Raw genomic sequence first — 26857 nt, forward strand, 5'->3', positions numbered from 1 at the left:
GAATTTCGTTGTCTTCTTGAGTTCTGGGTCCCAAACCTGGGAAACATCAGAGCCAGGCAGCCACCCTTGCTCACCACCATGTCCAAGGCGGTCAGTAGCGAGACTGGTGTGGAGACGAGCACAGCCCAGAGGGAAGAGGAAGAGCTCTTACTCACCATGCACTCAGCTGGCACTGGCTATAAAAACAACAGAACTCCCCCAGGTAGCAGCACCTCCCAGCCACCCTGCCTCATCATCAACTTGCAGTGAGAGGCCCTGCTGCAGGCACGAAAGGGAAGAAGCTGGGACCGGGGAAATGGCCAGCAGGAGACTCGCTCTTCCACTGAGAAAAGTTCATTTTTGGTGGGCTTTGTGATAGCAGGATTCTTCCTGGAAGCAAAGTGCGAGGCAGTCACATATACATGTATAGGTCCCTGGGAAAGGACCTAGCAAGTGTTCCTTTGGAGTCCTTTAGAATAATGTCCCCTTGAAAACAGCTATCTGCTAAGGACTGCCAGCCAAAGGTGGGAGCAGTTCAGGGGGTTTCTGTGACATCTCCAAGGTAAACAGCACTGACTTCCAAACATATGTGGACAGTGGTGATTCTGTCTTCCCCAAGGCCCACTTCAGTGTCTACACATGCCAGGGGCTACAGGTCCAGGACCAAATGTTCCTCCATCCCCAAAGCTCAAGGCACTTGAATGGTTGCCAAAAGCTTTAGTATTCAGAAGTAGTAAACAAACCTCTCTCTTTGTTTCAAGATGGAGTTTCACTATATAGTACAGGCTGGCCTTGAACTCACTGTGTAGCTAGGCTGGTCTCAAACTCCAAGTGATCCTCCTGCCTCAGCCTCTGGATTGCTGGGATTACACGTGTGCACCACCATCCCGGGCCACAAACCTCTTTCCTGATCTGATTCATGGAGGGCTCATTCCCTAGGGTCAGATTGCAAAGAAGCTGTGCAGATTAGAAGCGAACATTTATTTCTAAGCAAGAAAGAATCATTTCTTGCTCTTGATTTTGCTTTAAAAAAAAGAATTAGCTATATCACCTTGTTCTTGAAGGCCACTGTAGAGCTTTGCAGATGCAAATTTGGAAGAAAATGAGGAGGGATAGTTTTCACAGATAGACCGTGCCATTTAAAGTCAACCTGGCCCTACTGCATACTAGAAAACTAACCTTCAATGGATCCTTTGAAAAGCAGATTTTTGACTAAAATATTTTTTTATTTTAACATCTGTGATTGAAGTAAAAAGGTAAGAAATGTACTGGAAAAAAATACCAACCAACCAAGCAGCCAACCTAACATCTCTTGTAAATGTAAATATACATTAGCCAATTCATTTCTGGATTAGCTGCATATTTTTAAAATCAGGTGTCATGGTGCACCAACTGTAACCCAGACACTTGGGAGTCTGAGATGAGAGGATCACCAGTTTGAGAGCTCTGGACAAAATAAAGACCTTGCCTCAAAAATAAATACATGAATAGATAAATAAAGTCAGAATGACCAAAGCAGAGCTCTTTTGACTCACCTAGTATGTATGGCTCAAGCTCTCCTTTCACTGCTCCCATAGATGTCCTCCTGGTGTCCAGTGCCCCCCTTTCTATCTCAATGCCAATTGGGCTGTGTAACCTGTCCCCCAAATTGTCCAGGTACCACTCATGGCACAGATTCAGAGCCATGACATCTGGCCGACCTGCCTTCCTGCCCGGGAGGCAAAGCCACTTGAGGAGAGGCGTGGAATTCCATTTCTCACATACTCCCTTTCCGGGAAACCTCCCAGCTTCAGATTCCGCCAGACTGAGTCTGGGCTTCCATCTCTAATCCCTAGGCCTAGTGATGAGGGTGTTTCCCCAACATGAGCCACTGAAAAGTTTTGACCAAAGACATTCTGGCAACTTCCAAAGCTTGACGTCATCCTTCGAGCACATAGATTAGTCACTCTAGGTAGAATCTGCTACCAATATAGTTTGTTTCTCCTTCAGCAAGTCTCTCATTGCCTAGCAAAGCTGAGATTCTGAGTTAACTACTAGCTCCAAAGGACCCAAGCACAAGCTGCTCCTCCAAAACCTATCAAAGATACACTGGATTTTACACAGGAAAAAAAAGAGAGAGAAAAAGAGATGGCATTATTCAGAAGAATCTCCTTGTTTAAAGAGTCCTTTCCTTCCTCTAAACATAGTAACACTTCTGACCGACTCCTTCTTCCTCTCTCACTGGTCCACTCCTGACTACATGAGCAGGCCAGACCTCATCCCCTAAATGCACACTCTCATCAGATCTGGAAGGACAATGGGACCACAGCAGCTGCCAACTGCATCCCCATGACCAGGGCTCACACGCTACCGGCTGATCCCCCAGGATGTCCCGCACCTCTTCACAGAAGTACCGGGATGGTTTCCTCTAGGTAGAAACTCCATGATTACCTAAAATGACTTTTCTCTCATCAAAGAATTAATTCAAAGACCATTGTTTTGGGGGCAATTATAAGCTGATGGGACTGCTGTGCACATTAGAAATTGAGATTTTAAATAAATGGCAGTAGTAGTTTTAGGGCAAAAGGAAGGCGTTCAGAGACCCTATTACACTTTATGTGAAAGTGACCATGCAGAATGTCCATCAAACAATCACCAACCTATTTCCTCTTGGGTTCCTAGTAGTTGAGGATTTGATTAAAAAGTAGGGATAGTTGGGGTACTTATTTTTCTTTTTTTGCTTTTATTTTTGTTTTTTGAAACAGGTTCTCACTATATAGCTCAGGCTGGTCTTGAACTTGCAGTGATCCACCTACCTTAGCCTCCCAAGTGATTACAGGTCTCTGCCACCTCATTCAGCTCTAGGGGTACTTATTAAACAGGTACTTACTTCTGTGTTGTGATCAAAAGATTTTAAAATAGCTGAGTGCATCTTCAAATATATGTCATATGATGCTTCAACCAAAGTAGTGAAGAATGTCTTCAAATTTTAGATTTCCCATAAAAGAAAACAAGCTTTTAGTAAGGGAGGAGGCACTTCCAATTACACATTCTGCTCATTTACAAACTATGTTAAGAGCGAAGTACTCAGCCTCTACAGAGTATTCTTGGAACCATTTGAGAGGACTCAATTTGGCAGCATGAGAAGAAAGTATCCCCAGTTCTTGGTTGTGAAGGTCTCCAACAGTTCCACAAGAGTCACCAGGTCCTACAACATCTCAAGATGGATCTGATAGCAGAAGCCAAATGCCAGCAGCTTCTTTGGAGATGTGCATTGGCTCTCACCAGCCCTGATGACCCAAGGCACTGCGTATCTGAGAGGCCTATGTGCTGGCGGAGCCACCACAGGAGTTTTTTTGAACACTTGAGGGGACCCAGCTTCAGGAAAGTCACAGGAATTCAGAGGGAAAAGAGCTCTGAGGGCTTCCCAACAGTGACCTTGGGGTAAGCCAAGAGCTCACCTGTGAAAAGATAGTGTTCCTTTCTTTGAAGTCACCACTGCCTAAATCCATTTGTAGAATTCCAAAGCCTAGTGACAGGCCAGGCTGTCTCTGTATTATGCCACAGAAATGAGTGTTCATCACGGGATGAGAACCCACTATTCCTTTTGTAACCCAGGTCCCAAAATGAAGATTAAAAAGCGTGGGGTCCCTAGGAGAAGAGATTTCACCTTCTCTCTCTAAAGGGAAGCTTGTAATCCCCAAAATGGGGTTGATCCTTGAGAGAACCTTAGGGGGGCAGAAGCAGGTGCTGCCGTGGCACAGCCACAGGAGGGGAAGTGGTACAACTACAAGGCCGCAGAGAGGGCCACTTGCTTTCAGTGTGGCTCTCTGAACACATCTAATTGCAGTCTTCTAGGGTAGATTTGGAAGCAGAAATTAAGGTTGGACAACAAACTCAGAAAGAATAGAGTTTCATTTTCGGTATTTAGAATAATCCTGACACATAGTAGGTGCTTAGCAAATATCTATGGGGCAGCACATGGATGCTACTTCTTGGAATTCATAGATAGTTGAGCCTGCTTGAAGAAAGGGTGCAAAATTGCCATACAAAGGTTCTCATGGGAAGCATGGACTGCCAGGTCCACTTTTGTTTATAGTATGTGTAAGCGTGGTAATACGTCTTGCTACATCTCTCTCTCTCTCATTCAGATGAACATATTTCCTGCTCATGCTGAGTAATACAGTTTTCTTTTTAACTTGGGAAATAAAGTCAGCTTTTGAAGAGCTAGTTAACACTCGTATCTACATGTTTAGAGATTGTCCTTCCTCATTTGAAGTTGTAGTTGGAGGATGCTTTCTCTTTTTGTAGCACTGCAGATGAAGAGCTGAGAGTTTGATAAATTATAAACCTAATGACGCTTCTACCTCCTCTAGCCAGTCATTAGCTGTCAGGAAATGATCATTGTTACTTAATTACAAGATGAAACTAACCATTGAGAAATGCTGAAAGGGATGTGATTGGCCAAGGTACTGGGGACTAATCCCACAGGCATGCCCTCTGCGTACCAATTAAAGCTGCATCACCCACGATAAAAAGCTGTGTGCCACTGGTTGCATTCTATGTTATCATTTTCAGGTTAGAACAACACAAACAATACAGGCTAGGTAACAATTCCCAAGTCCAATGAGTGCTAGGTTTTTCTGGCATAAAGAAGAAGGGATCCTTTTCTGGGTATATTATTCCTCAGGAAAGGCCCTTTATTCTCAGTTTGACTCCACCCAAAATAAGAGGCAGTCTTAAAGAAAATAAAAACAACCAATCAATCATCAATATTCATGGCTGTCAGAAAAAGCTTTCCCACCCCCAAAAAATGTACACACACACACACACACACACACACACACACACACATAAATTTATTTATTTTCTGAGACAGGATCTTCTATATAATCCAGACTAGCCTCTTCCTCTTTCTCCTCCTTCCCCTTCTGTGTAGCCTGAACTGGCCTCAAACTCACTGTTCCTCCTGTCTCAGCCTCCAAAGTGATGGGATTACAGGTATGTGCCACCACACTCAGCTCTCACAAGTTAAAAAGAAAAAAAATTAAGGCCTGGGTATATAGCCCAGTGTAAAACCTTGGGTTTAATTTTCAGCAAAACACTCATACACACACACACAGAGAGAACTTATTGTTTTATTTGAGGGTAGAGCTATAGTAGTAGCTAAGAAACCACTAAGAAACCAGCCCTAAGAAACCACTGTCCAAGCATGGTTAGGGCAGCACAAATGACCCTGCCCCCAGCAAACATAACAGATCGTATTTCCTAAGAATGTGCATTAGTTTTAACTATTTTAAAGCCTAAGACATCACAGTCTTTCTAGAAATGCTGCCTGTAGTCCTACCTTACTTCCAAATTCCAGCTAAAATGATAATGGAACCACAATGTGAATAACACACTTGACCCATTTTGTCATCTCTCACTCCTATCCCTCCCAGGGGCTGCACTTCTCCATGTGACCACACTTCTCCACCTGGTCGAGGTTATAAGTTGTGTTTCTCCCCTGGGACCCTGAAGCAACAGCTCTTATCACAACTGAGGAGTTGGTCCCTTTTGCTATCCGTACCACCACACCCCCTCTTCTAACTCACTGTTCCTCCTACTCAGCTTCCCTCTGGGTTGCTGTGCCTGTGCCAGAGCTTAGTCTTCATATCTTTTCTCTTTCCTACTGACACTGTCCTCAGGGGAGTAATTCCAGTCTTGGACCTTAAATATTACTGTCATGTTTATGACTCTCCACTTTAACTCTCTCTTTGATTCTAAAACCTTATATACAGTCACCTTCCCAGATGTCTGACTGGTACATCAAACATAACATGTCTAAAATAGAACTCCTGATTCTGTCTTCCTTAAGCTACCAACACCCCTCTCTATATCTCTCCCTTGCAGACTTGCTATTCTCATTTTCCTGTTTTCACTCATGGTTTCATTATTATCCCCATTGTTCAGTGTCTCCATTATTATTTCTCTAAATCCTTTTATTCAGCTCATCTGTAAACCAGTTGATCCTAGTAGTCTCAACTCTCAACCTTTAGGCATCTTCTCTGCTTCTATCCCAGGCAAACTACCCAGTGTCACTTCAATGAAATCAACTCAACAATGTTTTTCCTTGCTTAAAATCCTCCAAGGATCTCATGCTACATTTAGAATATAATTCAGCTCTCACCAAGGCCTATGACTCCACACTGAGGAGCCCCCAACCTTTCATTCATGATGCTTCAGTCACACTGTCCACCTTTCATTTCCGCCCGCATTCTAATATTTCTCACATGTCAAGGGGTTGCTCTTGATTTTCTCCAATGCCAAGAAGGTTCTCTACTTCCTCATGACTGGCTCCTTCTGATTGTTTAGGCTTTGGCTGGAGTCACCTGTCTTTTTTGAATTGTCTTACTAAAGCCCATCCACTCACTCTTCCATGACCCTGTTCTATTTTTTTATAGCATGTCTTACCATCTGTATACATGTATGAATTTATTTATTTTCTGTGTGCCCCTATGACAATGTAGGTCCCATGAAAACAAGTGCCTCTTTTATCTTATTCATCTCTGCATTTCCCATGCCTGCTGTGCAGTCTACTGAATGAGTATATTATCTCTAAGTATAGCAGTTTGCAACTTGCATATATGTAATGGTCCATAGGAACTCAATGGCAAATCTAAACAATTCACCAGTAGCTAAGAAAGTACTGAAACCAAGGGGAAAATTGAAGTGGAATATATGTTCAGTTCTGTGTTCTTTCAGCCTTTTAAAGTATCTTCTTCAATCCCTGATCAAAGGCTGATGGCAGGTCAGCCACATGGTCTTCCTTGTCCTTCCTCCTCTAGCTTCCTAGTCTAACAGAAAAGTGTCATTTTATCATGAGTGACTGGGTGAAAGAAAAGGTTTTTCCTGTGCCTCAGCTTCCTCAAACCCAATACCAACTCCTTGATTTATCAAAACCTGGCCTGAGGAACACAGAAGGCTCCATAGAACACTTCCTCAGAGTAAATATGTTAAGTTATCACCTGTGGCTTTCTACAAGGAGGGATGAAAATGCCAAAGACAGTACACAAGACAGCTCTCTTACCTGAATATTTGCTTTGAAGAAAATACCTGATGGCAAAAATAATCTTTGACTGTACCTCTCCGGTGTTGCTTTCCTGTTTCATCTAATGAAACTCACGCACTCCAGAAAGTGCACCAAAGAGTACTGAATTAAAGGCAGATCTGCTGTGTGCTATATATAACCATTCAGTGTAGATTGGGGTAAGTCAATTAAATTCTCTGGGCCTAGCTCCTTTATCTGTAAAACAAGGCCCTTTCAGCAGATGACCTCTAGCTCTAAGTGTGCATGATATGGAAACATGTTGAATCCAATAAATACAAAATAATTAAGCTTGTTGGTGCTATTGATTAGATTAGGGCTGCCCTATTATAGTTAAAAGACAATAGAAGGTAGGGCCAGCTGGTACCACAGAATTAGCTGAAACTGGATGAGACTTCCAGGGGTTGGTGATTTCCAGTCGAACCACAGTTATCACTTCATGATAACTATATATGCTCCATAATTCACATCCCCAGTGTAGTTCCTACTCCTAAATATGAGATTTATATATTAAACTGCCTCATGAACATAGTTAAATCCAATTTCAAAAGCTTAAAACTCATCTACCTGTTCAACTTGTCATCTTCTCCATCTTGGTTGATGGCGATTCTATCCTCTTGGTACTCAAGCCTAAATTCTGAACTTCTCTTTTCCTCTGGTCTCACATTTAATCTTCCAGAAGATATCATTGCTTCAGTCTTCAAATTAAAGCCAGACCCAAGGGCATTTCACTATCTCTACTGCTATGATCTACACCCAAGTCACCACCATCTCTCTCTTCCATTATTGTTACAACATCCTCACCCTTGCCTTTTTTAGTCTTTTCATAGCCAAAGTGATTCTCCCAAAACATAAATAAATTATACAATTCTCTGCTTGCAATACTTCCTCACTGCACTCAGAGACCAGACAGTCCTTCCTATGGCCTGCAGGTCTTCTTATGATTCACTTCTCCCCACCTGCCTCTTACCCCTTTGACTTGAACTGCTGCTGTCTATCTGCATTCACTTTGCAGACACATTACCTCAGCACTTCCTCATTATCTAGGCTTTCTGGAAAGATTCACAACTGCTTCAATTAAAAATCCCATAGTTCTTTTTGTGCCTGGTGGTACATGCCTATAACCCCAGAACCAGGGAGGTTGAAGCAAAAAGGTCATGAGTTTGGGACTAGACTGATACATGAGATCAAGGCCAGCCTGGACTAAAGAGCAAGACTCTGCCTCAAAAAAATGGAATGGAATGGAATGGAATGGAATGGAATGGAAAGAGAAGAAAAGGGAAGGGAAGGGAAGGGAAGGGAAGAGAAGGGAAGGGAAGGGAAGGGAAGGGAAGGGAAGGGAAGGGAAAGGAAGGGAAGGGAAAGGAAGGGAAGGGAAAAGAAGGGAAAGGAAGGGAAAGAATAGGATTTTCCATGATTCTGCAAATGGCTCTGTGGTTCAAACTCCAAGAGTGGTGAGCAGTGATAGCCCATCAGCTGCACTGTCATGGTGGTATACACAAGGGACAGTACTCTAAAATGATAGCCACAAACATCTAAAGGCTGAGAAAACAATGGAGATTTTACCACAAATGAAAACTAGGCTGTTGAGAACATGAGCTTTTAGTTAAACAGCTGAAGCATCAAATCCCATAATTATTAGTGATCTTGGTCAAGATGTTTCACTTCCTTGAACTTCGATTCCTCCCTCTGTAAAGAGGGACAACAACAATATCACTTGCCCATCAGGGTGTTGACACGATTCAGAAATGAAGCAAATAAAATCAAAATGCATGGAGCTGACTAAATAAACAGCAGCTACATTAGGTAACTCTACTAAGCTGAACTAAGGTTATATTTCTTAATCTCAGCAATTAATTTCCTCTTTTGGGAAAGAGAGAGAGGATCTTGCTATGTAGTCCAAGTTGGCCTTGAACTCACTATGTCACCCAGGTAACCCAGAACTCAAATCCTCCTGCCCCAGCCTCCCACGTACTGCTTACATAAAATTGTGCCTCTATTTGAAATCTATACAATGACATCTCTGCCTCCACCCCATTAGGTGCCGAGTCTTGCAGAATTATGAAACACACCAGGGTGCATTCTGCCCCTCTGTTCTGCGTCCTTCATCAATGAACTCAAAGGTCAGGGGATTTTTCTTCATGTAAAGCAAGCTAAATGACAACTAGACTCAACTGAGCCTTCAACAAATTTTTGCTGCATACCTACTGTGTGCTTGGCACTGTGTGAGGCTCTAAAGTGTGCAAAGATAAGGAAATGTTTTCAAGTTACAATCTAAAGGAGAGAAAGATATGCTTACTGTATGATGTGGTTAGATAGAGGAGTAAGCAGAGAGATGTTACAGGAACACTCAGCAGGCTCTAGGGAAGGGAATGTGTGTGCTCCCATTAGACAAGGCCATGTATCCCAGCCAGGGCAGGAGAAGGCAGGGTCTGCCCAAGAACTGAAAGTGGCCTGAGAGACCAGAGTGTGAAGGAAAGGAAGGCAGGAAGCTATGGTCAGGGCCAAAGCTAGAAAGCCAGCTCACATACTGTGCATTGATCTTGACCCTTACCTTTACCAGATGTGGAGCAGTAAGGGCTTTAAGTAATTCAAGAAAGGAAAGATAGAGAGAGGGGCTGGAGATATTGCTCAACACAATGAGCACCTGCCTGGCAAGCACAAGTCCTGAGTTCAATTCCCAGTATTAAAAAAAAAAAAAAAAAGATGGGGAAAGGAGATTAGATATTGCTGCTGAAAATGGACAGATATGTCTTATGCCCCTAAACAAGAAAAATATTCTCTTGTATTTTATTCTGACCTATCTATATAAAACCAAGTAGCTAGCTATTTGGGGTTAGGTAAAAAAAAAAGTTTTAAAACAAAAGATCTAAGGCTTGTGGTTTCCTATCAGGAAATTTTAAAGCAAGTTCAATAGCATCTATTGGAATTTTCTTTGAGAGCAATGGAGCTGAAAACTCCATACTGCACTGTTATTCAGATACTGGTTTGGCTTCCTAAGGACACAGACACCTGACTGGTCATCTCATCTAATACAGGAACTGCATTCCCAGAGCACTATATAGAATTAGGGGTCTCACTATATTTGTACTTTCCTTATACAATAGGACATCTTTTCAATTCCAATAATGATGTGATAACAGTATCACACCAAGATCGATGAAGGAATAAATCATAGGCAAAAATTATAAATCATATGCTCTTATCTAATTCAGAAGAGTATTAAAATTCATTTCAGGTCACATAAAAGATTTCTGCAAATCTAGCAAGTTTTATCTGGCTTTAATTCAAACAACATTTCCAGTTTTCCATGTTACTAAATTCAAAAGAGATTTGGGTAGCCCTGAAATCTGTGACACAAACACTTACTTCATATTAGTTCAGATGTTGACATACTGAGTCACTGTGGACAGTTTTGAGTAATTTCTGTTTGGCTTCTGAAATGCAGCCCATGATGATCACTCTTTAGAAAAATATAACAGAAGAGTCGAATGGCACCAGGTCTAATGTGTAGTGGTGGTTGCCCTGCTGGGAATTCTCATGCCCCCACCCACCCTTGGGAACCTGAACAACAAAACAGGACCCAAGGCCTCCTGTAATGATGGAGGCTGGAGCAAATGTTGCTTATGCTTCATCTCCCGGGAAACCCAGAAGCTTCCCAAGAATGAAGGGAAGGGAGCTAGGCAGACAGCTGAGCAGACCAGAGCTATAATACACTGTCTTTTGCAGACAACAGTGCTTCAGTGTCAAAGCCACTAGACCAGGGGCAGTCGCAGCAGCCAAAGAAAACCTCTATCAGCAAGCACAAGACAGTGTCACAGACCGGTGGCCAGGGACAAGGGAACATGAATGCAGCAGGCTGAAATGCCTGAATGCAGAGTGTGCCTGCAGTCGTTTCTCACTGTGGCATTTTAATGAGATGTAAAGGAACATGTGAAGGTTTTATGATCATTTTATTCATGTTAAAAGTAATGGGCCACCCTTTTATACTTGATGGTACCCAAAAGAATGGATAAACTCTTGAGAATGGCAATTTCTCTCCATTATAAATAGATAATTGAAAGCTGCTTGCTTAGAAAAACTAAAATGAGCTAAAGTCAAAATCTGGGCACATTAATTACAAATCTTAGCATGCTGAAAGTTAAAAGCAAGAGTATCAGTTTTTCTTAGAACTTTACCTAAACTTTCTCCAGAGAATATCCTAGAAAGAAAATGCAGAATCTTCAATTATTGCAGATCAGAATGCGAGAGAAATATATCTGCTCCCCCTCCCCAGATCTCTAATTTCCAGTTCCAAGAGTATTCTTTCAGTTCCACATTCTCACCTCACACTGCTGAAGAACACTTTAGTGTTTCCTGCAAAACCAAAGCTAAATAAGGAGACAGAAAAAGATTTTAAGGAACAATAATCTCAAAGGAAAATAGTTCGTAGCACAATTGTCATTTAATGAAAACAGAGTTTTATTTAGGAATTCTCTAATGAATAACACGTTTTAAAACAGCACCTTTCTTAAAGGAAATACTTGTGTGGATGAGAAAAATATAGAATGTTCTTTCCTTAAGCCCTGGGCAGCAATTATCTTGTTAGCTCAAGTCAGACTATAAGCTGTGAAGTAATCAGGTAGAGAGACTGGCTTTACATGGCAATGTTTCCAATTTGACTAACACTTATGGTCTTTGACCTTAAAAGTCATTCGGGGCTGGGGATTTAGCTCAGTGGCATAAGCACCTGCCTTGCAAGCAGGCGGGCGTGAGTTCGATCCCTGGTACCGATAAAAAAGGAAAAAGACAAAAAAAAAAAAAAAAAAGTCATTCAAGGCCATCAGACATTCTTAAAGGTATGTACTGATCCCTCAGCTCAAAAACTGTCCTCCATAGGCTTCTTGCCTTGTGTCCCACAGCCTCAGGACAGTGAGAGGTTCAGGGTATAGGGGAAGAAGGAAGGAAGTAGGGGAAAGAGGAAGACAGCACCAAAATACATTTCCTGATGACAAAACGCCTCCAGTGAAGTCAAAAGCATAACATATGTGTTATAAGGAGCTCTTTCTCCTGAAATAAACAAACATTTCACTAAAAGAGTATAAACAGAGGTGAGCTATAAATCAAACTCTTCTACCTAATGCATTCTTAGTTTCTTTCTGAGAGCAAATTCCAGCCAGAAATGGTCTTTCAGAAACCCAAACACCTTAGAGGTTAAAGGAAAGCAGGAGGAGTTGTTTTCCTGACAGAGATAAGATCACTGGGCCCCTTTCCAGTAAGTAGCTAGTGTCCTTCCACTTGACTCTCAGAACCGTCAACTGAGGGGGAAATGTCCTTTACCCGTCACTACCAGCCACTTAAGTAACCACAGTACATGGAACAGTAAAAATATTCATGTCACCATTATGAGTCACCCTTATATCTGTTATTCTTTGTTCTCTTGGAATACTTTCCTCAATCCATGAGAAAACATGTCTTCTAGATCCTATTTTTTGGTTCCTTCTCAAACCAAACTTCCAATATAATCAATGCTGCTTAAAGACAGTTCTTGAAAAGTGAGAGAACATTTACCTGCCTGGTGAAACTAAAATTAACTGGAAACCAAACAGGAACTTTAGTAGGAATTCTACAGTGAATGGTTAAATATTTACAATAAAAGCACTAGTTCAAATGAAAACAAAGCTCAAGTGCCTGGCTTCAGTCCCTACCTCAGGAACCAGGAATGTTCCCTTGCTGAGAGATGCCATTTTGTTGACATTCAAGTAAAGATTTGGCTCCAGCAACAGAAGGTAGGAGTGAGAGCATGAACTAGAGTCCCACAAGCCAGTATCATAACAGATGAGCTCTTTCCAATGCAGCTATCCTTTAAAATGCAAATTCATAAAGAAGTGCCTAGAAAATAAAAACATAATTTTCTATAGGAGTGTCTCAATAAGAATGCATCAATCTACTCATTCAATTGCCTGAAATTAAATACATTATCAAGAAGAGAAATTTAAATTACATTAGACCTAAAGAAAACACTGGAATTGTATTCTTCATGCAACTGGATCCCACATCCCAGCTGAGATAAAAGGAAAACCAAAGAATGAGAAAAAGAAAAATCAAGCTTCACTCAGACTGCTGTATAAACAATAAATGTCATCTGAGTAATGACTTTGATGATAACAATAGGCAATATACTAACCATTGTCAATTTCCTATTATCTTGTTTTTTAAATTCTGCATCTTTGTTTTATTGTTCTCTCTCTCCCTCCCCTCCTCTCTCTGTCTCTGTCTCTCTCTAAAATAAAGTAAAAACTGCCTCCTTGAGAACCTAGGCTAAGAGAAACCCAAGTGCCTGGCCCAATCCCCTACAATGGAGACAGATAGCCAATAAGGGAAGCACCTGAGATCCCACAACCAGCTTGTCTGGAGCAAACCAGTAAAATGTCAAGATAAAAGACCAAAAGGCAATCTCAGACCTCCAGCCCACACAGAACAAATCCAGGAGACACAGACATAGAAGATATTGAAAGCTGAATACATGAAATTTCTGAAAGGATAGCAACTGAAGTAAAGAAATTACTTTATGAGGCTGTAAAAGAAATCAGATCAGAAATAATGTCTTAGGTAAAAGAAGAAATGACAAACATAATAAAAGGGTTATTGAGCATATTTAAAGAAGATAAAGATTTAAAAAAAAAAACGAGCATAGGACAATGAAGGAAATCCTGAACAAGCATATGTGGAGAAGAATTGGAACACATGAAACATTCAAAGAGATAGCAGGGAATTTAAAACTCCATTGAAAGTTGGCAAACCTGCTTAAAAGAAACTGAAGATAGACTCTCAAACCTTTAAGACAAGATAGCAACTAGCAATCATGAAAGGAAAGACCTCTTTAAAATAAAAAGAAATCAGTAAGATGACACACAGAACAATAATTTAAGACTGACAGTTGTCAGCAAAAAAGTAGGGGTCAACACAAATGACATAAAAAGACTACTTACAGAAGCAGTAGAAAACTTCCCAATCATAGGAAAAGGACCTGACACACAGATAAGTGAGGCCTACAAAACTCCCACTAGCTATAACCAAAATAAATTTATACTCAGACATATAATAATCAAGATCCCAGAAATTCAACACAAGAATGGAATATAAGAGAAAAGAAACAGATGACCTATAAAGGAAAACCTATCAGAATTATAGTAAACTTCTCAATACAAACCATCAGGTCAAAAAGAGTTTGAAGTGAAGTGTTTCAAATCCTGAAAGAAACCAATTTCCAACCAAGATTGATACTCTGCAAAACTATCTTTCAAAATTAATGGAAAAACAAGATACTTCCATGACAAAGAACAACTGAAGGAATCTATGACCACCAAACCAACCCCACAAAGAACACTGAAGGAGAGATAAAAATGGCCATAGTCATTATGGTAACCATTGTTGATAACCTTGTACTCTGTTTTTACATCATGTACTCTGTCTATCCTTGGTTTTGACTGACAGCTTTGTTTTGCCATATTTGACTTTATTCTCTTCCAAAAAAAAAAAGTAGTAAGAACTAAGGAGTAATAAAACCCAAAATGTGTAAATTTTGTTGTAAAAAAGAGAAGGAAAAAAAGTGCACTAAAGGATACAACTGCAAGTGTGTTTAGGGATGTTAAATAGCTGACCATATTAATGTTTTTGGTTGGATCATTGAACACAACTGTTTGCAGTCTCTCTGTTTGAATGTTCACTTTGTATGCTTTGGTACTGTGACTTGAGCAACTATCTCTGAGATGATAATGTGTAATCTATTAACTGGTGATTTCTTACTTTTTTTTTTTTTGTAGTTCTGTATTACTTGTACCCTTAACAGCGCTTTGTTTTGTTTTTTCTCTTTTTCCTTTTAAATAAAATTTTTTAAAAAATGACCATAGTTCCAGGAACAATGGCAGAAGAGGACAGCCAAGCAAGGCAGGCAGTTGAACAGAGGTGAAAAGTGGAGAACAAACATCAGGAAAACAGCAAGGCAGGGACAAGCCAGAGCATGTTGACCATAACCATTCATGTTATGGCTTCAATTAGCCAATAAAAAGAAATGCAGGCAGAGTGGATCAAGAAATAAAATCCAGTGATAGGCTGTATACAGGAAACACATTTAACTTAAAAGGAAATTCAAAGACTGAAAGTCAAAGGACAGAAAACAATGCTCCATGCAAATAAGAACTCAGAAAAAAGCAGGGGTAACTTGCCCACCACCACAGAATGGATAATAAAGATATGGTAGATATAAAGAAGGATAATCATAAGGCTCTCATAGCTAAATGGATGCAACTTGAGATCATGCTTATGGGTGAAGTGGTTCAGATTCACATGGATGAACAGCATGTTATCTCCCTAATATAAAAAACTGAAGGAGTTAGTGGGATTCAAAATGTACAATGGATATTGTGAAAGCAAAAGAAAAGGTGGGAGTCATTGTTAATTTCCTATTAATTTAATTTTGAAGCCCTGTATCATTTTCATTGTTCTGTTTTGTTTGATCTTATTATTTTGTTTGATTTTATTGTATCTGGTGGTATGGGCAACTATTTTGAAAATAACAAGATATATTATGGTAACCATTGTTGATTTCCTGTCATCTTGTTTTGAAGCCCTGTATTGCTTTCATTGTTTTGTTTTGATTGATTTTATTGTTTTGTTTTGTTTAATTTCACTATGCCTGGTGGTATAGGAAGCTACTTTGAAGATACCAAGAGGCATTATGTTAGCCACTGCTGACTTTCTATTATCTTGTTTTGAAGTCCTATATCACTTACACTGTTTTGTTTTGATTGGCTGTATTCTGTTTTATTTTGTTTGGTTTTATTATCTTCAAAATAAAAAGAAAAAAGAAAAGAAAAATAACTAACTAAATATATAATAAATGTCCTCCACAGCTCAATATTCCAAGTTTGCTTTGGTGCAAAGATGGTGGCTTAGGAAAATATATGAAATAATGCATATTGCTTGTGTTTTCTCTTCATCAGCAAAAGTTAGTTCAATTTATCTGAAGGAAGCTGTGAAAAAGGTCAGTTGGGTGTCCCCAAGCAGCTCAGTGTCTGGAATAGTCCAAGGTGTTCTCAGCTTCCTCTGCCTGGTGCTGGCCTGAGGAGAGGCCCTCTGCAGGGCTGGAACTTCCCAGAATGAAGGAAGGCTGTTTTCCCTTGTTTGTTTGTTTGAAATACTCGGTAATAAGAAGCTCTTAAAGCTGGGGATATAGCTCAGTGCATAAGCACATGGCTGGCAAGTGCAAGGCCCTAAGTTCAATTCCTAGTACAAAAAAAAAAAAAAAAAAAAAAAGCTCTTAAAGATGGAAACAAAAAAAAAAAAAGGAAAAATCCCACTGAAAGAAGCTTTTCAGGCCTTTTTTCTGTGGTAAGGGGCTGCCTCATGTCTTCACCCTTTGAGACGAAGAAAGCTGAGAAGCCACAAATAATTTAGAAGTTATTAGAGTGAACAAAGAGGCACTTAATGAGACTTTTTCTTGGAATAAAAAATAAAAAAGGGGTGGTGACATAGGTCAGTGCAAAAGCCTGGGTTTATCTCTAGTACCACAAACAGAAGTATTCCAAACCACATTATTAGAATCATAGAATCTCAGGTTAGATAAAAAAACAGGAACTTCATCCCACATAAGCTCCATATGACCCATATGAACTTGAAATTTTTAGAATATTTTCTACCAATGTATTGTTTGACCCTGATCCAAAACCTCTTCTATTTTCCAACAATCTAAGCAGCATGAAATTTTTCCTAATGTCAAGCCTGACTTCTGCCTCCCATTAGCTTCTCTTCCTTCTCCATGTGTGCTTTCATCCCACTTCACAAAATGCTCTTCTCAGGAAGTAAGAGTCAAAACAAGCCCTCTGAATCTTCGCTGCCATGAAAAATGTGCCTGGATGTGATGACCACGCAGCATGAGAGTGAACTCAGCAAGAGCTGCCAGGAAGCAATAGCTCTGACTTACCTGATGCACCACATAACCTTTCATCTCATTTCATTTCATTTTATTATTCTATTTTAGTTCACCTTCTGTGGTGCCAGGAATGGAACCTGGCACTTCAGAGTGCTAAGTACATGCTCTACCACCACGTGCAGCCCCAGTCCCCATTCAACATTTCATACACATATCTAAAACTCAGGGACCATACTGTTCTTCCACCCTATTACCTGCTCCAAACTCCAGTGAATATGAATGTGAAACACCTCTGTGCAGTGCAGAGCAACCTCATCCAATGGGAACAGTGATTATCTGAAAGAGAGGTGCTTCTCTCTTTCAGAACTGGGACCCCAGAATCATTCCCATCCCAGGAGATTCTCCATCATGTATACCTTCCCACTTGGCATAGCTCCAATCATCGCCTCAAGCTTCTAAAGTTTATAGCTGCAAAACAGCTGCTCAGCAGCAAGATGGTTTACTTCACCTTCAAACAGGATGTATAAACATCATGATAAACGAGGAAAGGCTCAAAGTCACATTCCTCTAGCAGCTCCTTGGAACATACTATGTCATGGCATTAACTGCTATAGATCATTCACCTCAAATCAAGACTGAAACTCGCCAGTGTTCCTGTCAGGCATCTTCCCATCCAGGCCCTGGGAGAGGACAAATCAGTCAACATTAACGGCCACACTGTACATCGAGACTTGAAAGCATGGATTCAAGTCCACTAACTCTATTTTCAGTAGAAGGTGTTATTAGCAATACATACAAAGAAAATTACTCTTAGGAAAGGTGAAAAAAACGTTAGTTTCAAAAGAAGAAAAATGTCAGTTTCTAACATCAAGAGTCTGGGCATGTCTTCAAATGTGCTTGACCTTTCTGTGGTCTGTGGTGTTCATAGTTTCCCTGCATACCGAGTATTGATTTTCAGCCAGCTTCCTCCTTTGCACCATGATAAGGTCAACTGATCTCAGAGGGCAGCCTGGTATCTAGGTGTGACACAGAGCTGAGCTCAACTTTCTGATAAGGGAGAACAGGGAATGACAGAGGCCATTTGCAGAAAAGCATACTGACCCACTCACAGTTCTACCCTTACTCAAGACACAACTCATCCATGGACTTATCTAAATCTTGGACAGCATTAGCAAACAATCTGACAGCCAGGCTTCTTTGAGTTGGCTTGCACTATGCAGGACCACAAAATGCTTTGAATCTATGCATTTTATTATTTGGGTTCATTTTCAAAAAAATCCAGATTTCTGGCCATGCTAAATCTATACTTCTTCAGAACAATAACCTGCCAGAATTGAGAAGCAGCTGCCTGCCTACGTAGGACATAAATCTTCCATTTTGTGCCTATAATGTTCTGGAAAAATGTGCCATTTGGATTTTGTATCTAGCAAATTTCTTTCGTGTTTTTTCCTTGGTGTTGTAACCATGCAAGCTTATAAATCTGTAGACATTTGGTCCAAGGCTGTTAACTGTTTCCTGTCTGCACAATACTGGGATTGGCCTTGAGTTCCATGCTGATATAACTTAGTGATTTGCTGGACACTAGTGATATCACATTGTTCTTGATCCTAATTCCTTAGTAGTAAGGTTAGGTACACAGTATGGCTAAAAATAACCTCCCTCATACACCTTTTACTTTGACCCAGAACCTTTCTTCTTTACCATCAACATTATAACAAGAAGAGCCAAGAAAGTTAAGATATGGAGTTCAGGTCTGATTGAGTGATGTCCACCAAAGTCCTATTTGATTTTCCAGCTTCCATGTCAATCCATCCATCTGTAGTATATTCCAACAACTACCTGAAAGCCTTTTTATCAAAGAGAAGAAGGTGCTTATGAAACAGATGAGACTCTTTTTCTTTATAAGTTATCTCAGGTGTATTGTTATAGTGATAGAAAGCTAATACATTATTATTCCAACTTTTTGTATAGAAAGCTATTCTTAATGATAATAGCAATTGGTTTAAAATGTGAAGACCACTAATGCTCTAGTCAAAAGCAAACACGTTTAAACTTGACACTATTTCCCTTAAGAGCTTCTTAGCATCTCATAGTATTGAGCTTTGGGACTGATAAGCAATTTAAAGGAAATTAAAGTCACCACTGGCTAACACATTATTAGGTCTTCAGATTGTCCCTACAAAATTTTACATATAGTTTCTATATTATGAGCTTTATATTTTTTTTTTTGCTAAACAAACTAATTCTATACCTAATATTATATATGTGTGTGTGTGTATAATATATATGTGTAACATATATTTCCTTCTGATGTAATATTACTGCCATATCTAGAAGAGAAAATTGTACTTCTTAAACAAAGATGCCATAATTCCTCTGGAGAGGATTTAGAATAGAGAAATAGAAACCTTTGAGGTTTGTGACAATATGGGGGCAGAAGAAGGCAGGGTATTTGGATCAGTAAGGACTGTGCCTGACTTAAGTCTCTCCTAGAAAAAGTGCAAATATTGTTCCAGACTACTCTGAGAAGCAAAGTCTACCTTATTCGACACGAGTTTCAGCCTGTGTTGTCCAAACAGGCTTCCACGGTCACTGGTGCAGACACTGAGGGAAGAAGGTGGTAATTCCTCAAGTTTCCCAAAGAAACTAGAAGTTGAGTGAAGCAGACAGGCAAGCTCCCTCAGTGAGGCACAGCTGAGACCTTAGTGCCTATCCCAGAGAGTTCCCGGCATGCTCTGTGCATGCTAGGTAAACAGAGCACTGTGACCTTGGACTCTTATCACTAGAGAACAAACAAAAACACCAAGAATCTTGCTCTAAAGTAAAGCCAGAAGATAAACTAAGCAAAAACTGAAAGTCTTCATTAGTTTAGAATGCCAGCATGCTCCACCGGCACCCAGAACATATTTCCAGCAATGACTTAATGTTACTGCCACTTTCTCTCCTTTGCTAAATTGATTCAATAAAGAACTGTCTCCCCTCTGCCCCTTCACCTCTGTAATCACTCTAAGGAAAAAAAAGAAAAAATCCATCATTCCCCAAAGAAATACCCAAAAGACAAGATCACTGGAATTCTACTGAGACCAATCCATCAAGGTCTGGAAAAAAAAATTCCTCCTACTCTTCAGAAGCACAGACTAAACTCTCCCCCCACCACCATGCCTGTGTGCGTGTGCGTGTGCGTGTGCGTGTGCGTGTGTAAGTGGGGGACAAAGTCAACTGGAGCTGGGAAACTGAGACAAAAAGTGACCTTGAAAAAAATCACCATAAAGATCTAGAGGTGGTGCACACCTGTAATCCCAGCAGTAGGGAGGCTGAGGCAATAGGATCACAAGTTCAAAGCCAGCATGGGCTACACAGTGAATTCAAGTCCAGCCTGAACTACAAAGGGAGACTCTGTCTCAAAAACCAAGACAAAACAAAAAGATCTAGAGACAAATAGTAGAGCAATATTATGCAATAATGTGAGTGCACTTAACGCTACTACATTGTATCTTCAAAATGATTAAAATGGGCCAAAGATTTAGCTCAGCTATGTAAATGCCTGCCTAGCAGGTGTGAGGTCATGAGTTCAATCCCTGGTACCCTCTCCCACTGCAAAAAAAAAAAAAAAAGATTAATATGGTCGATTCTATGTTATGCATATTTTACCACAACTTTTTTAAATGAGGGGAAAATCACCTATAATTCTTAAGTCAAGTCCTTTCTCCACTATACCCACAACAGGAAAACTAGCAGGTTAAGGTTGTTAAAAGTCCTAACAGTTTCTCATTTCGACAACACAAGAGCTACTGAACTTGGACAGAAGCAGTACACCAAATCACCAACTACCAGGACCCCACGCTAGACCCTTTTCAGATGGGACTGGCAAGCTTGCCCACTATCAAGGCGCATCTCAGGGAGCCCCTGAGCACCACTGCCTCTGGGTCTTTCAGGCAGCAGAGTTGAAGACATGTTTTGGAGAGGAGCCACCCTAGGGTTGCTCTGCAGGAGTGCTCATACCAGGCTGAGGTACAGAAGCAAAAGTGAAGAGTTATGGACAGCTTCCCAGGAGATCACGGTGCTGGAAAGAACACACTTACAGGAGAGACAAAACAAGAGCCACAGAAGTGCAGCAGGGTCTGTGGCTATTTAGGAAATACATAAAGTAGATGGTATAAAATGAGGAGACACACTTATCTCTGTCTGTGTGTGTCTTCTATCTTTGATGTTTGATATCTTTATCTTCAAGTGAGAAAAAAAAAAGCCAGTATTTTAAAGATGACTAAACACTGCATTCGGAAACTACTGCCACCTCTTAGCTATTCAAAGTTATCAAAAAAGTGAACAGCTGTGGTTTTGCTAAACAAATAAAACCTCTCCACAAAATGACGACATTTATCTCATACCTTGACAGCATATCACTCAACAAGGATAAAAAATAAACACTTTCTGGTGTGAGGGTGGCTGCCAGTGGCCACAGAGCCACACAACACAGTTACGATCTTGGGTTCTGGCCCTGTGGTACAGGGAGCCAGGTACTAGCTTGATCACTTTGGTTTGACAGCTGGTGATTGAGCAGCATGCCCTTGAGGTTACAGCCCCAGTGCAGTCTGCAAAGAAAGACACAGCCCTGTCAACTGCTACAGAAAATGCTTCTTCCTTCTTGACTTGGGAATTCTTCAAGGCCCTCACCCTTCACTCTCCTCAAACTAAATAAAAATATAGCAAAATGGTCCCAAATGGCAAGAGCTGCCTGCAACAAGTTGGAAACTTAAATTGAAGGGGAAATAGGATGTTTCCCCTTGTTAAAACCCAGATTGGGAGCCAGGGATATAGCTTTGTGGCACAGCATCTGACTAGCAAGCACGAGGTCATGAATTTGGTTCCTATTACCTAAATTAATAAAATCAATCAATTAATCAATCAATCAATCAAACCCAGATTGGTTAGCATTTACTGAAACAACATAAATGAATGCTAACTCTTCCATTGTTAATTCCAGAAAGAGTTTGCAGCTCTGCAAGCCCCTGAGAATCCTAGACTGCATGGTGGTAGGAAGTAAACTGTGTGGCCGTGGGCACAGAGCCTCATCTGCTCTATTCTGATGGGCCATTGAAAGTAAAAGCTCGTATTACTGGCTGTTCTGTGTAATCGGAAGACATGCTCAGAAACAGACCCTGGAATGTTTTATATGGACTCCAAGGTACTAAGAAGCTAGAAAAATGATGATGTGGTTTCATAGGCTGAATGTGCTTCCAGAAATCCTGTCTGTTGCTACTGACTCAATGGTTACTACATTGTTTCTCAAACTTGAGCAAACATCAGAACTACGCGAAGAGATTGTTAAAACCCAGATTGCTGGGTCCTACCCTGGAGTGTCTTAAATTGTGATAAAATACACATGAGATTTACCAACTTTTTTTTTAATATGCTACAGACTGAGCTACAGGCCAGTGAGCTACCTGCCCAGCTATCTTAAAGAGTGTAGTTCTAAAGCTATAAGTATGTTCACATTGTAGAAAATCCATCTACTTGGTTCATTTTAAACAGTAATTCTCCATTTCCCTATTCCCTCACTCCTGGCAACTGCTGTCTATTTTCTGTCTCCATGGATTTCACTACTTTGAGTGCTTCACGTAAAGGGAGTCATTAAACATTTGGGCTTTTGGTTTATTTTTATTGTTGCTATTTAAATTGTATTGTTGTTTTTTGAGGCATGGCTTCATTACATAATTCAAGCTGGCCTTGAACACTTGTGGATCCTCTTGCCTCAGCCTCTGGAGTGATAGGATTACAGGCACCACCACACCTGGCTTGTCCATTTTTTAAAATGGAGCTTTTTTTTTTTCTTCTTTTTTTAAATTTTATTTAAGAGGAAAAAGAGAAAAACACAAAACAAAACAAAGCGATGTAAGGGTACACGTAATACAGAACTACAAAAAAAAAAAAAAAAAAAACATAACAGTAAGAAACCACCTGTTAATAGATTACATATTATCATCTTGGAAATAGTTGCTCAAATCACAGTATCAAAGAATACAAAGTGGACATTCAAACAGAGAGACTGCAAAAAGCTGTGTTCAATGATTCAAAAACATTAATATAGTCAGCTATTTAACACCCCTAAACACACTTGCTGTTATATCCGTTAGAGCTCTTTTTTTTCCCCTAAAATGGAGTTTTGACCAGGGATGGTGGCAGACTCCTGAAATCCCAGTACTCCGGAGGCAGAGGCAGGAGGATCGCTGCAAGTTTGAGGCCAGCCTGGGCGACATAATGAGTTCAACGCCAGCCTGGGCTACATAGTGAGACCCTGTCTCAAAAAACAAACCAAACAACAAAAAAAGGAGTTTTGTTTCCATTGAATGCTAAGAGTTCTTTTTGGATTCTAGATATTCTCTTATCAGACATATGATTTACAAATATTTTCTCCTATACCCCTGAGTTTTACATTTAGACCCAGAGAATTTGCATTTCTAACAAGTTCCCAAGGCATGTTACTTGCCAAGGATCAAAGATTGGGGAATGACTGCTTTCCTTGGTGATAGTGTGAGAGACTTTGTTTATTCATTTGTAGTGCTAGGGGTGAAGTAAGATTCGCGCATGTGAGGCAAGTGCTCTATCTCTGAATTTCATCCACTCAGTACTTTAATATTAACTCACTTGATCCTCATGCCATTATTCCTGCTTTACCAAGAGGAAATGGGTCCTCCAAGAGGTGAATTAAGTTGCACATGGTTATTCCACTGTATAATACAGCAGTAGTCCCCCACTGTAGGCCTGACTGGCACTGTGCCTCACTACAACATCTTCATCCAATAAATCAGATGAGGGTCCCAGAGGACAGAACCTAATGACCAGGTGATACTGATCAAGCTTCTTTTTTTTTCCCTCCTCCTCCTCTCCCCCTCCCCTCCCTCTTCTCCCTCCCCCTCCCCCTCTACCACCACCACCACCTCCTCCTCTTCCTCCTCCTCCTCCTCCTCCTCCTCCTCCTCCTCCTCCTCCTCCTCCTCCTCCTCCTCCTCCTCCTTCTTCTCAGAACTAAAATACCAAACCCCTTTCCTCTGGTTTTATCAAGATGAGTGGGAAGAATAAAAGAACCCTGCACCAGGGCCATAAGAAGGATGGCAGTGGGAGGGGACAGGCTTGGAGCAGCACAGACTGACCTAATGAGAAAGCTCAGTGTTTGATTTGGCAGATGAGGCAATGCCCTCTCCCAAGCCTTCCATGTCTAGACATCTTCCGACAGTAGCTCTGTGCTCCATTTCACAGCTAGCCCCCAGGGGACTCTTCTGTGTGTGGAGGAGGAAAGGACTCTCCCCAGGCCATGCAGCCAACATGGGGTATCAGCCCTTGAAGGCTCCCTAAGAGGGCACTGCATGGGGTGAGCAGCCTGAGGCCAGGGACAAGCACATGACAGCACGAGGCAGGCATCACCATCATTGCCATAGTTTAGCACAGACAAATGCCAGTTCTATCCAGGCTGGACAGATCTGGGACTATCAGTGGTCTCCCAGTAACTCATTTCCATGGATCACAGAGGACCAGTGGTAACCCAGTAATCATCATGTATTTTTTTTTTTTCCTCTTTTTCCTTTTTATCGGTACCGGGCATTGAACTGATGACTGCCTGCTTGCAAGGCAGGCGCTTATGCCGCTGAGCTAAATCCCCAGCCCTAATCATCATGTATTTAAAGACTGAGGGTAAAAACAATTCTTAGCGAATTCTTCAACTTGAGTTCCTAACTCATGTCACTGATGACCAAGCAGTGACATAGGAACTGACAGGTAGCTGAAAGCAGGCTTTTTAGGTCTGCCTGGAAATTATCCTATACAGGAATGAGAAAAAAAATCCACTCCTCTCAGAACCCAGTCCCAAGTATGATCTTGCAGAACCTGGTGCTTTGTGTTAAACTTCACACATACTGCAAACTCAGTAATAAGGTGGTGATGGTTATAAATAGAGAAAAAATGTGGAGGTCCCCAGTGAAGACCTGGGCTTTGTTTATCTTCAGATACTGACATTCCCTGGAGCCAACACAACAAAAACAGAATTAAGACGCAAAGGAATTCAATTGGGGTCTTTCCTTTGCTATCCCAAGCCTGGGAATCTTTTCAAATTTAAATGAATATCTGTCAAACTAATTAAGAGAAGATGCAATGCTCTTGTTGTGTGCTCATTAGAGAATAACTTACTGGTCTTAAATTCCTCAGGGAGTGGGAGGGAATGCTCTCTCCCCTCTTGCTTAAGACTCCTGCTTTGTTTATTTCCAGTTTGGCCTGTTCACCTCCTAAACTCAAAAAGACCACAAAACATGCGTTGCATCAAATTTTCATTCCATGAAACAAATGGATAAGATGAGATGTCGCAACTGATGTTTTCATGCGGGGGGGGGGGGGGGATGACAGTTGCTTGACAGTTTTCTCAGCACTTTTGCAGATTTTGATGGTGAGGCTTGGGAAACCGCTTTGGGAACAGATCTCTGCCGCTTGTGTCAGAGTCATGGTAGAATTTAACATAGCAGCACCACTACCTGTATGTTCATACAGCACTTACTGAGCTCCTGCCAGCTACCTAGTATAATGCTATGTATGTAGTTTAATATACTATGCATGTACTGTAACCATATTCCCAAGATGGTGTGGTGGCACATATCTGTAATCATAGCAGTCTTGGACCCGAGGCAGTAGGCAACTTAGTAAAACCCTGTCTCACAATATAAATAAACTCCCACTAACTGCAGGCAGAGATTTTTACGCCCATTTTCCAGATAACAAAACCAAGTTTCAGGACAGTGAACTTGCAGCACGCTGGTGAGAAGCAAAGAGAGTTGTAGGAGTAACACATTCCAATATTTGTTTCAAATATTTAGTTGTTCTAAATATTTTGGAAATCTGAAATGGTACAGTGATTCCATGTCTGAACTACTTAGCCATATTAGAATTTCTGCTAAATGGCATATTGGGAAATCAGAACTGTTCTCCATCTACTTTGTGGGGAGGGTCTTTTTGTTTTCCTATTTTCTTTTTTGGTACAGGACTTGAACTCAGGGGCTTGTCTTGCCAAACAGGTGCTACACCACTGATCTGTATACCCATCCTATTTAAGAACCTTTTTTCTTTTGCTTGCTGTGGGATGTATTGCCACTGAAAAAATATTCACCTCCTTTTCAGGTCTTCCCCCTTACTGCATGGTTCTCTCAACAAACTAGGTAATTCTATTTGACCATTTCTTCATTTTTTTTCTTTCCTCCTTTTGCTATCTGCTTCTTCAAGACTGTTGTAATTTCTGCTTGCCCAAGTTAGGGGAAATGGATATAACCTGTTTGCTCTGTGACTACTGGGATAGAGTTGAATATGTGGAGGCCACAATACCTGTCAAATTCAAATTTAATGTAGGGCATTATTTTTGTAACTTTTTAAGAGTTCTCATAATGAATAGTCTTTTCTCCCAATATCATGCAATAAAATGGAGCTTCAAGAGCTCTCTCTTCTGGGCTGGACGTCACTGAATTGTTTCCTGGGTACATTTCAGCTCTTGATTTCTCCACCAGTGTTTTTAATTAAAGTTTACTCTGCTATCACTGTCAAGGCCATTAACTCCACCACTGCACCCACACCATTGAAGTCATCATGAATAGGGCCAACTGGTCCTCCTACAACAAATCTTTCTACACATCTCTCATGCTGATGCTTTTATCACCATGGGGATGTTACTTCTAGAGCCCATGTTTGACTTGTATAAAAGGGTATTCAAATCCACATTGGCTTAATGTTTACTAGCAACACTTTGTTCAGCACTATATCAAAAGTACGTTGACTTTGACCCTTGAGGAATCCAATTCAGAAAAACACATTAAATTGACTTTGACATTTTAGAGACAAAATGTACCCTGGAGATCAACTAGTTCACA

General features: G+C 40.8%; 1 protein-coding gene across 4 annotated transcripts in view; it reads right to left on the reverse strand.

The window, feature by feature from the left end:
- Shroom3 (shroom family member 3) overlaps window positions 1-26857 on the reverse strand; it is a 315135-nt gene that overhangs the window by 120111 nt on the left and 168167 nt on the right. The window contains exon 1 of one of the 4 annotated variants that reach the window (XM_003477656.5): window positions 1-4758. The exons of the other annotated variants lie outside the window; for them this stretch is intronic. Coding sequence (XP_003477704.4) covers window positions 1-158 — 158 coding nt within the window. The 5' untranslated portion in view covers window positions 159-4758. Of the gene's footprint in view, window positions 4759-26857 lie in introns of those variants that run through there. 4 annotated transcript variants of the gene reach the window in all.

This window comes from Cavia porcellus, unplaced genomic scaffold, assembly GCF_034190915.1.
Source record: "Cavia porcellus strain 051 isolate PalLab524CR breed Dunkin Hartley unplaced genomic scaffold, mCavPor4.1 scaffold_4, whole genome shotgun sequence".
In the NCBI taxonomy this organism is placed as follows: domain Eukaryota; kingdom Metazoa; phylum Chordata; class Mammalia; order Rodentia; family Caviidae; genus Cavia; species Cavia porcellus.